Source organism: Macaca nemestrina, chromosome 8 (genome assembly GCF_043159975.1).
Source record: "Macaca nemestrina isolate mMacNem1 chromosome 8, mMacNem.hap1, whole genome shotgun sequence".
NCBI classification, from domain to species: Eukaryota; Metazoa; Chordata; class Mammalia; order Primates; family Cercopithecidae; genus Macaca; species Macaca nemestrina.
This window is the reverse complement of record NC_092132.1, coordinates 114,400,567-114,414,673: the sequence shown is the minus strand read 5'-3', so window position 1 is coordinate 114,414,673 and position 14,107 is coordinate 114,400,567. Positions and strand designations below refer to the sequence as shown.

The window sequence follows — 14,107 nt, the reverse complement described above, 5'->3', positions numbered from 1 at the left end:
GACAAAATCCAAAATCCCTTAATGACAAAACAAAAATCATTAACAAACTAACATTGGATGAAACCTTGTTTAACCTGATAAAGGGCACCTGTGAAAAAATTACAAATAACATTATGCTTAAAGGTGACAGACTGAATCTTTTCTCCCTAAAAGCGGGAAAAGACGAGAACATCTCTTCTCACCTATTCTATTCAACATTATAATGGAAGTAGTAATCAGGGCAATTGAGTAAGGAAAAGGAAATTTGAGATATCCTCATTGGAAAGAAACAAGATAAACTATCTTTATTCAAGATGGCACGACCATGTTCATAAAAAGTCACAGAGCTCAATAGAAAACTAATAAACAAGTTTGTCAAGTTCGCAGAATACAAAACCAGTATGGAAAATTCACTAATTACCAAATACTAATAATGAGAAATCCAAACAGATAAAAAATTTAAATAACATCTAAAATAATAAAACTTCTATAAATAACAAAAGAAGCTTTACTGAAGACTTAGACTTAAATATATAAAACATTGCAGAAATAAATTAAAGAATATCTCAAAAATAAAAGCTACCTACTGCTCATGGATAGAGTTAATATTGTTAATATAGCAATATTCCTCATATTTATCTACAGATTCAACACAATCCTGGGTGCTATTTTATGGGAATGAAAAATAAATTTTAAAATACGTTTGGAGATGCATAGTAGCCAGAATAACCAAAAGAATCTTGGAAAATAAGAATATTGAAGGCCGTACACTTATCAATTCCAAATCTTACCACAAAAATACAGTAGTAAAGAAAATGTGGTAGTGGCATTAGAGTAGACATAAAGATTAATGGACTATAATTTTAAGTGTGGTAATAATCCCTAGCATTTATTGTCAACTGATCTTTGAAAAAAAATCAAGAATGTTCAATGGGGAAAAAAATAATCTCTTCAACAAATGGTGTGAGAACAGCTGGATATTGATATGAAAAAAATTGAATTTCTACCTCATCCAATACAAAACATTAAAGTGTATCATATCAAAATGAGATTAAAGAATGAAACATTTAGAAGAAGCATAAGAATAAATGATGTGATATTGTTGTGATAATTAATTTTACCTGTAAACTTGGCTGGGCCCCTGTGCCCAGATATTAAGTCAAACATCACCCTGGATGCCTCTGTGAAGGTGACTTTTAGACAAAATTAACATTTAAGTTGGTAAAGCTCTAGTAAAGCACATTACTCTTCATTATGTGGGTGAATCTCATCCAATCAAAGCCGTTTTTAGAAAACAGTATTTCCTAAACAAAAGGGAATTCTGCCAGCAGACTATGTTGGTCTTAAGATGCAAATCTTCCTTGGATAACCAGCCTGCCCGCTTACCCTACAGATTTTGGATTTACCAAGCCTTCGCAATCGTCTAAGTCAATTCCATAAAATCTCTCTATCCCTCTCTCTGTATGTACAAAACACACACACATACATACACACACACACATATATATCTCCTGTTGGTTTTCTATTTCTCTGGAGAACCCTGATACAGATGTTGGTGCCAGGAATGAGGTACCAAGAAAACAGAATCTTAAGGGGACATCTTCTGACTTGGTGCTGGGGTTTTGGGAATTTGCCTTCTACTTTGATTAGATTTAAAGACAATTCTATAGAGAGCAGATAGTTCATGGCATGATGAATAGAGACAGGCAAAATATTACCACTGAATACTTCTGATCAAACACTTGTGAAGGCAAGGGTCTTGGTGACCATATATATGATACTTTTGAACATTTTTGCCAAACTAGCAAATATAATGAGATTGATTGCTCCTAATGTTGCTGGACAAAGTGGAGAAAGAAGAGCACAAGCTTAAGTATTTAAATTACCATCTCAAGTGATGCATAAATTACCCAAAAGCTTCTCTGTATGTCTTGAAATAAATTTTTATATCCTATAGCCATAGAACTGAGATTATTGAAAACCAAACCCAGAATCTTATCCTGTCAGTAGAGGAATTACAGTGCAAACTGAATTCCCAACCTCCCATGGTACTGCCATAAAAGAGAGAGCATTGAGTGGGAAGCAGTGGGATCCTGAAAATTGGAGTGGGAACCTAGAAAAGGACCCTAATGAAGCTGGGGCTATAAAACTCCTAAATGCTGGTGAATCTTGTTTGCTAGTAGAAGCAACCTCTCTCTCACTTTATGAGGAAATTAAATAACTCCGAATCTCCTGAGGAAAATATAATGACCTCCCCTGAGGTAGTTCCCTTACAAGATAGGGGTGATTCTCCTCAGGACCCTAGATATGTATCTTCATTGTTTATGTGGATGACATTTGTGTTTGTCACACCAGAACTTTAACATAATGGCTGTGGGGAAAAGAGTGCATCTGCTGACAATAAAGGTCTAGATTACGGAAAAAGATGCCACTAACAGTTGAAAATGTCATGATTGGAGTTCTGGAAAATTACAAAACTAGTAAGGCTTAATGATATAAGTTATGAAGTTTCTGGTACATGTATCCATACACGTGGTTATATGTTTTGGTGTTTATGGGTGTGCAAATACATAATTTATCAACTATAAATTTCAGTGCTTACATTGCTGTATAGTAATAACCATAGAGTTTGTTAGATTAACCTACCTCTATGCTTTGTAATTTAAAGGACAGATCTCTTGATTCAATATCCTTCTCATTATATAAGGAAACATCTGCTTTCTTATGTTTTACTTGGTAAATTACATGTTCAAAGCCAACTGAAGACTCCAGGGGTTCTATTCCATAACTAACATTTTCAAACTGTAGTAAGCCCCTAAAAATTTCAAAAAAAAAATTAGTAAGTAAAATAATGCCTTGTAGAAAAGCCAATAAAATGTCACTTAGCATTATTTTTTTTCATGGTATGCAGATAATTTTTAACCTGAGTCTAAGGTGATAAAATAGGAGAAAGTTACTGGGAATCCACACACTTACTGAGTGACATCACGTACTAAAACTATTAGCATTTGCCTAGTTATTAATATTTCATGGCTTCCAAATATATTTAAAAAATCATACTTCTGCATAAAGGCAGGAACCATTGTTAAGTATTTCCATACCAGGCTTTGTGAGTGGCAGTTTTCCCACAATAGTCATGCCTCACTTTAGAACCACTGAATATTATGTTAAAATGTTTAAAATAATTTTGAAGTAAATATTTTATTTTGTAATTCATAAAACAGTAAATTACAACCTGAGTCCAGTACATGTGCTAACCATCGCCACAGATTTTGGATAGCCTTCAATATACCCTTGGTAGTGGCAGAAATTCTGAAAAATAAAATATGCATATCTCCATTAGAATGGTTTGTGTTATAGATACAATTTTCAAATATGTAAAACATATATGTGTTTTGTTTGTATGCATCAAACACTCATCGTTTCAAAAATTGATTTATAATGTTATTAGATGAGCATATGGTTCTGTTTTCCTAAGTACTTTCCACAGATTCACAAAAAATGAGTATCTTTTCATATTTCTATATGTTTTAAATTAAGCATGACATTCTCAGTTGTTAGAGTGAGGTAAACATCTTCAAAACTTATTTTTTTCATACTTTTCTGACAATGTTGCATGGTAGATAATGGTAGATAAGCAAAGTTAATTTTTAATTTCATCGAAATGTTTTTCAATTCCATCAAAATGTTTTCATTTGCAAATTTCACCTAGAATTTGTATTGACCTTTGCTTTATAGTTCATTTTTCTACTATGATACCTAAAATCTTAGTTTGTAACACTTTCCAAATACCATACTTCATCGACTCAATACATTGTATTTCTATTTCCACCTTATTTAAAATTTTATGTGAAAATATTTATGCTTTTATTTTTACCACCAATTGGGGTGTACTTCAAACTTTATATAATGAAGGTAAAAACATCTTGAACATTCCACAGCTTTTATCTCCTTCTTTCTAAATGTGGCTTATAATGCCCATGTTGATAATATTTCTAAATCTGTGGAATAATCAGGAAGTTACATCAACCTTAAACATATGATGTCATTGAGAAACTTAGAAATGAATGAATAAGTCATTTTTAAGCCACATAGGATAAAATTTTCATGGAAGAATCAAAAAGCTTCACTTATTACCCAATATCCTTTCCCAGTTTATTTTTATTTTTTATTTTTATCATTGTCAGTTTTGCATTGTTTGCCTTCACTATAATATCTTCTTGCTCAATATTACATTTGCACTTGAAAAGTATGTGTATATATTTGATATATGTGTTGAATTTCTTTCTACTTCATTTAGAAGTTTACAAAGTTTCTACTTCATTAATTATTGGAAGAGAAATTTTAAATCTTCAAATATAATTTATTATTTGTCTATTTCTTTCATTTCCATCAATTGCTGCCTTTGATAATTTGAGGATTTGAGATCTGTTTTTTATGTTTTGTTTTGTTTTTTGATTTTTTCTTTTTTTTTTTTGAGACTGAATCTTACTCTGTCGCCAGGCAAGAGTGCAGTGGCGCAATCTCAGCTCACTGCAATCTCCTCCTCCCAGGTTCAAGTGATTCTCCTGCCTCAGCCTCCTGAGTAGCTGGGACTACAAGTACATGGCACCACGCCCAGCTAATTTTCGTATTTTTAGTAGAAACGAGGTTTCACCATTTTGATCAGGATGGTCTCCATCTCTTGACCTCATGATCCGCCCACCTGGGTCTCCCAAAGTGCTGGGATTACAGGTGTGACTCACCACACCCGACCTGAGGTCTGTTTTTATGTGCACACACATTTTAGATTGTTTAAGCATCCTGGCAATTTTGCCTTTTAATTATGATGACTATCTGTTTGTCCTGGAGAGATGACAAAATCCAGGACAATGATGAATGGCTTACACGTGTCCTACTCTGGATGCAGGGAACAAACTCTTTTCTCATCTAGTTGGCTGATTATTTTTTCTTTTGTAGATAAGTCTTTATTTATCAAGATAATATGACTTTAGGAATGGGAATCATGTGTGGACTTAAGAAAAATAAATAATCCAATAAATACACCTGTTCCCAACCGAATTGAATGAGCTTTTTCCTAGGATAGAGGTAGGCCTGCAACCTTGGCAAACGTAATTTATTTTCACGGCAGCATATTTTTACTACATTTGAGATCAACATGCAACTACTTACCACATTCAGATTGTTGATGCTTTGAATGCTCTGTAGCATTCTTGCTTTTTTTTTAACTGTACATTTATCTTTCATGGTTACCTCTTGGGAGGTAGGAAGCAGAGTTATATATGGAAGAATGATGCAAAATACAGGTGTGGGATATTGTGATCTCCTGTGCCCCTGTCTTGGATCCTCACTCTGTCTTCTTTCTCTCCTCTCTCTCATTTATGCAAACACAAACAGACATACGCACACACATATATGTATGTGTGTGTGTATAACACTGTGTAACATTATCTTAGTTATATATTTGTATAGACTACTCTCTAACTGACTCATGGAGTTGTGTACTCTCTTGTGCAAAACTTAAAGCAACTGACCATATCTATTATTTCTTCTGCTGAAATCCCAGCCTTTCTAAAAATGCTTTACTTTCAAAACACTTGATTGAGTCGCTATATAAAAATCAGGAATGCAAATGGAAAACACAACAGCAATTAGTAGAGCAGAGCTGAGGTTAAAAAACATGATTTTTTGGGCATGAGCAATCTCGGCAATTTTATTCACTCTTCTTTACTATTTTTATAACAAACTGTAGATAATATTAAATTAAGCTCTACATGTTCTAAATAGATGAAAATTTAGTATACTCCTAAACATGTGTGAAATTTCATGTGTACTTATTTGGTCCTTGAACATAGTTCAAAGAAGATTCGATTCTTATTTTCTCTTCAGATTTAGCTTTCCTGATACAAGTCATGGTTTTTCATTTTACATATTTCACAACATATTTAATGCCTATCACCTAAGGTACATAAGCCCTTAGCATGTTTCTAAGTAGTTTAGAAACATTACAATCATGTCTTTTTGGTTAATCATCTGTTTGATAGGGCTAACTCAGTACATCAGTATACATCATCAACAGGAAAACATTAAACTTATGCCACAAAGCCATGACCCAACCCTTTAGACTCTTATAATATGTGGACACTAAATAAGGTGATCATAGAAACTCACATGACAAAAATAAAAGAGATCATAAAAAAAACATACCTGAAAATCTTGGTCAAGTGGTTTCATAATTCCTGTGCCATTATAACTGTAAACTCTAAAATTATGGGATAAAAAATTTCTGTAAAATGAAGATAAAATGAAAAAATTTGTTTCTTAACTTTTTGTTTTGAAAAATTTATTTTATTAATTATAGATACATAGGTTGACACAGAAAGAGCAAGAGAAACAGAGGGATATTTTCTAAATGTATGGATTTTGTTCGAAATTTTACTCAAACATCTTAGACTTCACTTACTCTATCGTTACTCCGTCCTCCTAGCTGTTTTCCAAACACAACAGGCAACGTTGGACCTCGGGATATTTGTACCATTTTATTCCTGGAAAGTTCTTCAACATAGTTCATTGTTCTCCATCTACTTCAAGTCTTTGCTTATACATCAACTTCCCAATGAGATTTATCTTGAAAATTTTATTTAAAATGTCAACTAGTTCAATCACCAAAGCATAGGATATTTAAATGAACCATACTCTAACTTTATAGCTTTCGCTCAAGCATATATTACCTTCTCACATTCTTTCTACTCTATGTATTTATTATATAATTATTCATCTCATTTGACAATAATATAAACTCAGAGATTTGTATCTATGTTGTTACTAATACTAATGCACCCCAAGCATTAGTATTGTTTGCTAAAGTTACATAAAAAATCAAGCTAATCTCTGAAGATCAGAGCATTTTTTTTTCAAAATTGATGACACAGTATCAAAAAACCTGTATGTAAATCAAGTAGGATAAAGGGAAATAAAAGTCAGATATAAACATATCATCAAAAGAAAAACAAAAGACTAACAAAAACCCAGATAAACTTTAAAGACCTTTAAAGTTTCAAGAAAAAAGGATGTGGCCGGGCGTGGTGGCTCAAGCCTGTAATCCCAGCACTTTGGGAGGCCGAGACGGGCGGATCACGAGGTCAGGAGATCCAGACCATCCTGGCTAACACGGTGAAACCCCGTCTCTACTAAAAAATACAAAAATCTAGCCGGGCGAGGTGGCGGGCGCCTGTAGTCCCCGCTACTCGGGAGGCTGAGGCAGGAGAATGGCGTAAACCCAGGAGGCGGAGCTTGTAGTGAGCTGAGATCCAGCCACTGCACTCCAGCCTGGGCGATAGAGCAAGACTCCGTCTCAAAAAAAAAAAAAAAAAAAAAAAGAATAAAGGATGTTGCTTTTGAAGAAACAAATAATTCTTAATGAACAAATTAACAAATAATCCAGCTAATTCATCAATAGAAAAGGAAAAAAAAAAAGCCAGAAAACAATGGAATGATTATTTAAAAGGCAAAGGACATCTTTTTCAAAGACATCTTAACATTTATTCCAGCAAAAATTTGTAAGAATATAGTTAAGTTGTTTCATACGAATTTTAGCATCGTTTTTTATTTCCATTTCTGTGAAAAATGTCTTTAGAATTTTGAGAGGGTTTACACTGAATCTGTAGATTTCTTTGGGTATTATGGACACTTTAGCAATATTTATTTTTCCAGTTCATGAACATGGTATATCTTTCAATTTATTTGTTATTTTCCTTCATTTCTTTTAACAATGTTTTATAGTTTCCAGTGTACAGATCTTTTACCTCCTTAGTTAAATTTGTCTGAATAGCCAAAAAGATCTTGATCAAAATGAACACAGCTAGAGGCATCATACTACCTGACTTCAAACTATACTGTATAGCCATAGTAACCAAAAGAGCATGGTACTGGTATAAAAATAGATATATAGGCCAATGGATCAATATAGATGTAAGAGAAATAAAATAACGAATTTACAGTCAGTTGGTGTTTGACAAATGTTAAGAAGACACAATGGGGAAAGGACAGTCTCTTCAATGAAATCCCATAAAGAAAACTGGACACCCACATGCAGAAAAACAAAATTGCATCCTATAACACACCATATTAAAAAACTCGAAATGGATTAAAACTTAACTATAATAGTTGTGATGCTAAAACTACTATAAGAAAGCAAAGAGGAAAAACTTGACATTGGTCTGGGCAATGATTTTTTGGATATGACTACCAAAGCACAGGTAACAAAAACAAAATTAGATAAAAATTAGACAAATGGGAGTACATAAGATTTAAAAGCTTCTGTACAGCAAAAGAAACAATCAACACCACGAAGAGACAACCTAAAGGATGGGAGAAAAGATTTGCCAACTACGCATCTAATAAGGGGTCAAAATCCAAAATGCATAGGAACACAAACAACTCAATAGCAAAAAAAAAAAAAAAAAAAAAAAAAAATTGAAAATGAGCAAAATACCTAAATAGACTTTCTCAGAAGAAGACACACATATGGCCAAAAGGTATATGAAAAAATTCTCATTATCACTAATCATCAGAAAAATGTATATCAAAACCACAATGGGATAACAGCTTACTCCTGTTTAATTGGCTATCATCAAAAAGACAGAAGATAACAAGTGTTGGCAAAGACGTGGAGAAAGGGGAATACTTACACGATGTTGGTGGAAATGTAAATTGTATAACTATCATGGAAAATAATAAGGAGGTTTCTCAAAATGCTAAAAATAGAACTAGTGTATGATTCAGCAATCCCTCTACTGGGCGTATATCCAAAGCAAATAAAACTAGTATGTTGAAGAGATATCTGTAATAAACATCTCCCAGGTTTATTGCAGTAGCACTCACAACAGTCAAGATATGGAATCAAGCTTAAGTGTCCGTCAATGGACAAATGGATAAAGAAAATGTGGTATATATGCATAATGGAATAGTAGACAGTCATAAAAACAAAAGAAATTCTTTCATTTGTTACAGGCTGGATGAATCTGGAGGGCATTATGTGAAGCAGAATAAGCCAGGTTCAGAAAGAAAAATATTACCTGATCTCATTTATATGGAGAGTCTAAAAAATTCAAACTCATAGAAGCAGAGAGTAGAATGATGGCTTTTAAGGGCTAAGAGTGGGGAAATGGGAGATGATGGTTAAAGAGAATAAAGTTTCAGTTAGAAGTAATAAGTTCTGGAGAGTTTTTGCACACAAGTTGAGTGTAGTTAGTAATGTTTTATACTTGAAAATTGCTAAGAAATTAGATCTCAAGTATTCTCAACCTCAAAAAAGGTAAGTATTTGAAGTGATGGATATGTTAATTAGCTTAATCATTTCATGATCTATACATATCTAAAAATATGTAGCAAACTGTTAACATATATAATTTTTTCTGTCAATTAGACCTTTATATAACTGGAAGGAGAGGAATATAATTAAATAAAGATATAAAGACAAATAAAAACACATATTATTTAAAACAAGCAGTCTTATAATAGAAATATATTAAGAATTCCTGAGATATATCAAAATTAGCTCCAGATAGAAGCACATAAATGTAGGGAGGACTAAAGAGCACCAGAATTGGTAAATTTTGGTTAAATTAAAATGAATACTGACTTTATAAAAAATAGTAATACTTCATGGAGATGTAAAAATATACAGGTTTGTGATGTGTAAAAAAATAATGAAGGGGAAGCAGAGGGTGAAGGGAGTTAGAGATTTAAGGATCTAAAAACATATGGTAATTGGTAGTAGGAATAATTTGTAATAGATTCAATTACTCAAGAGTTGATATGTTAACATAGAGAACTACTAAAAGAAGGGTAAAAGAATGTATCACAAAGAATTTAATTGAGGAATAATGTGTAATATAAATTAGTAGATTCAATCAGATACAGGCAATGAAGAAAAAAGAGGAATATAAAACAAAAGATCAAACAGAAAAAATAATGTTTCCAAAATCACATGAAAATTTAAACAATCAAGAAGAGTAAGCACACCTTAAAACTGAAGGACAAGTTTGGTTATAAACACCTGTTATAAAGTCATAGTAGTTAAAAGTATGACATTTGGACAGATAAATAGACAGGGTTTAAGAATGAGCATTTACATAAAGAGAAGAGAACAAAGAATCCAGAGACTCCTTTATATACAGTCATTTAATTTATAAAAAAGATTACATTACAGTGGAGTGAAGAAATATCATTTTTTTTATTGTGCTGGGTCCACTGGATGCTAATTTGAAAGAAAAATAATTGCCAAAGCATCTATGATGAGGAAAAAGGTGAAAAGGCTTTATATTTAGGCTATCAAGATTTATCATAAACAGACAAATAGACCAAAAAGTTTAATCAAGAGCCTGGAAACAGATAAAACCATATATAAATGTATAATATATAACCATCGTCACACAGAAGACATGTACAGGAAGACAGAAGATTCGATAAAGCTCTTGAAACATTTGAAAAATCATACAGAAAAACTAAATTGGTTGTCTACCTTACAGCATATTCAAAAGCCAATTTCTGTTTCAACAAAGACCCGAATGTGAAAGGCAAAACTAAAAATATTTTAGAGGATTATATAAGATTTAGTCATGGTCTTTGAATAAGAAAGGATTTCTTATACAAGATACAAATATAACTTACCATAATGGAAGAATTATCTTTGCCAAATACCATAAGTGTGAAAACACAGGGAGAGAAAAGGTCAGATTAGAAATATCTTTTGACAAAGAACAAATGTCTTACACAGGCACTTCACAGGGGAGAAATTCCATATGGCTAACTGCTGCATTTAAAAAGTTAGAGAAATTATTTACAGTTGGAGAAATACATATTAAATCACAGTAGGACATAAGTATATAATTATAAACTTAAAACTTAAAACATCTACCACTATTAATAGAATATATAATTCAGAGGGGTGTGTAAATTAGTATAATGCTTTGGAGGAAATGTATGGTAATTATGAAAATGCATGTAGCTTAACCCATCAGTATGCTATTAGTCATATGTGCTACAAAATATTGTGCATATGTCCAAAATAATATATATTTTAATATAACCAAACTAGACAGAAACAAAATGTTCAACATAAGATGATATAAATTGTTGTATAATCATGAAATTGGATGCTATACAGTAATAAAAATGAATAAATTGGAATTCTTGCAACAACATTGAAAAACCTCACAAACATTATTTTGAGTGACTGAAACTAGAAAAATCATTATAATTCATTTATTTAGAGCTAGAAAACAGACAAAACGAAACCACATTAGCTAGGATAATAAATCATAAATAAAATCAGGAAAATGGATATCACAACAATCCAGAAAAGTAGTGAGAAGGACTGAGGGGCTATTACAGGAAATGATAAACAGCACAACTTCTTGAGTGCAGTCAATATATGTGTAAAGTCAGAGGGTTACATAAATATTCACTTCATGACACTTAACTGCATAAACATATTTTATATTTTAATTTATGCCAATTTATTATGCAATGAACATTAAAAATTTTTAAAGATAATTGACAGTGATTTTGTGACAGAAAGGAGACCTATTTCCCAGTTTCCATTGCCACTCTTGATATTGAAATGACTGATGAACAATAATAATTTTCAAATACAGGACTACACTGTAAATAATGGGGTAATAAACTGGCCCATAGGTCAAATCCAGCTGATAGACGGTTTTTGAAAATAGAGTGGTTTTGCAAAATAACCACACCCATCATTTGCAAACTGTTTATGGCTGCTTTTACAACAGCAGGTAGTTGCAAGAGAGTATATAAAGCTCAGAGTCTAAAATATTTACTATCTCCCCTTTGCCAAAATATTTCCTGATTCTATTATATTATAGGGTTAATGGGAATGATCAAAGCAATAGAAACAAAGGCTGGTACCACAGCTGAAAGAGTGAGCAGGTGAAGCTGTGCAAAGTAAGATGGATTCTGAATCAGAACCATACCTTAAGAATAGGTGGTTTAATGTCCTCTGGTCATTAGCATGAGAACACATTATTTGAGACAATAGTGCCCAGCATCAGAACACATTGATGTGAGCCTTTAAATGAAAGGAATAGAGGTAGAAATTTCCTCTCCAAGTTGCTGATAGAAACGAAAAAAAAAAAAAAATCAATACCTGCTTCTATCATCTCAGCATTTGTTTCATCCCAGAATTTATATTTTGAAACCTAATCACCAATGTGATGGTTTTAGGAGGTGGTACTTTAGGGAGATGATCAGGTCACAAGGCTGGAACCCTTCTGAATGGAATTCGTGTCCTTGTGAAAGAGACCTCAGAGAATTGACCTGCTCCTTCCACTGTGTGAGGGCACAGCATGGAGCAGCCATTCAGAACCAGGAAATGAGCCTTCACCAGACACTGAATCTGCCAGTGCCTCAATCTTGGACTTCCCAGTGTCTAGAACTATAAGAAATAAATCTCTTTTGTTTATAAGCTACCCAGTCTATGGTATTAATATTTTGTTATAGCAGCCCAAACAGACTAAGACACCTGCTGTACACAGACCCTGGACAAAAGGATGCTACCCCATACCGACTGAGGCAGAAATAGCATCACGTGCAGAAATGAAAACCCTAAACTATATCTCAGGCAGACGGGAAATGGATTCCAAGCAGCCCTATTATCACTGAAATCCTGAACTGATAAAGTGTAAACTTTTGACCCAGTTAATTGTCGTGGCAGGAACCAAGTAGAAGCATCCATAAAACCACTCCCAAAGAGAGGCCTCCACAACACAAAAAAGATTAGAGGATGGTAGAAAATAAGGTTCACTCAAAGGAGCTCATCAGCGATGGTTCCAAACATATGGAAAAGTCCAAAGCTTGAAAGCTGGGAGAAATCATGTAGAAAAATAGCAATAATCAAGTAAACTGTGAAACTTAAGAATAAAGAAGTTTTAATGTTGAAATGGATAAAAGACAGAGATAAAAAGCTATAAAATATTTACAAAGCACAAATATGTCACTGTATACAGAAATCCTAACCATGAAAAACATAGTCATTGAAAAATATTCTTGAAGAGTAGACTAGACATACATAAAGAGTGAAATGGAAATCTTCCAGAATAAAGCACAAAATCAGGAATAACAGGAAATGTGAATGAGTACATAGAAATATGTGATAGATAAGTGAGTCAAAAACGGCTAACTTTAGAGAACAAAATAATGATTCACTAAAATTTATATTAAGGGGTCCCAATGTATATTCAGTAGCATCCCAGAAAAGGTTACTAGAGTGAGAAAAAGAAACAATTAAACTTAAAAATTGATGAGACTCTCCATAATTGATGCAAGGATGTTAATTCTCAAACTGAAAATTCAGAGTCCTGAGAGATATAAACAAAAAGAGATCAATGACTAGCACGTCATAGACAAACCACAGCATCTTAAAAGATATCAGAAGTACACATTGGCTTTGGTGTTACTCTAAATATCCTACTAATCTGGATCTCTTCTCAGGTTTCTCAAGAATACCTTGTGCAGTGTCATAAAATTGGTTCCTGGTGTCCTTATTTTGTATATTTGAAAGCCCTCGGAGATGGTCATGTTGCTAGGAAAAGATACAGTTTGGTGCTAGCTCTGCACACAGTCCAGACCTCATTGTCTTTTGAAAGTAAATATTGCTATCACCCTAAGCATCTATAAACTGTTGACCATGCCTGAAACTAACTAGTTACCAGGATACTCTGGGTAGGGACTGACAGGGCTTGAGGTAGACCAATAACAGTAGCCACTAAAGGCTTCAGTACTCCACCAGCGTGGGCAGCCCAACAACACTTTATGTTGTCCCATCCCATAATATTATACACCTTATTCTTATCTGATGCAGGTAAAATGTAAAAACAATGAAAGCTTTGAATTTTACTTTTATTATACATTTGGTTATTCATTTCTAAAATGTCTGATTTGTAATATTCTATTTCTTGCTGCTTATTGATATTTTACAATAATGTTTTGAATGTTTTTGAGCCAAGAGTTTTTTGGCAACTGCTCTTGAATTTACAAATATCTGGTGATTCTCTGATGACGGCTTTGTAATTACTTTCTAATTTTATTATGCTAGTCATTGAGG

The 14,107-nt window shown here is 33.0% G+C and overlaps 1 protein-coding gene across 3 annotated transcripts in view; it reads right to left on the bottom strand.

Annotated features, from left to right (window-relative positions):
• LOC105476622 (ADAM metallopeptidase domain 2) overlaps positions 1–14,107 on the bottom strand; it is a 113,243-nt gene that overhangs the window by 94,175 nt on the left and 4,961 nt on the right. Inside the window, exons 3-6 of one of the 3 annotated variants that reach the window (XM_071068347.1) lie at positions 6,443–6,606; positions 6,187–6,265; positions 3,215–3,291; positions 2,626–2,794 (exon numbers count right to left, since the gene is read on the bottom strand). In XM_071068347.1, coding sequence (XP_070924448.1) covers positions 2,626–2,794; positions 3,215–3,291; positions 6,187–6,213 — 273 coding nt within the window. In that variant the 5' untranslated portion in view covers positions 6,214–6,265; positions 6,443–6,606. The remainder of the gene's footprint in view (positions 1–2,625; positions 2,795–3,214; positions 3,292–6,186; positions 6,266–6,442; positions 6,607–14,107) is intronic. The other 2 variants (XM_071068344.1, XM_071068345.1) reach the window with 2 other exon arrangements.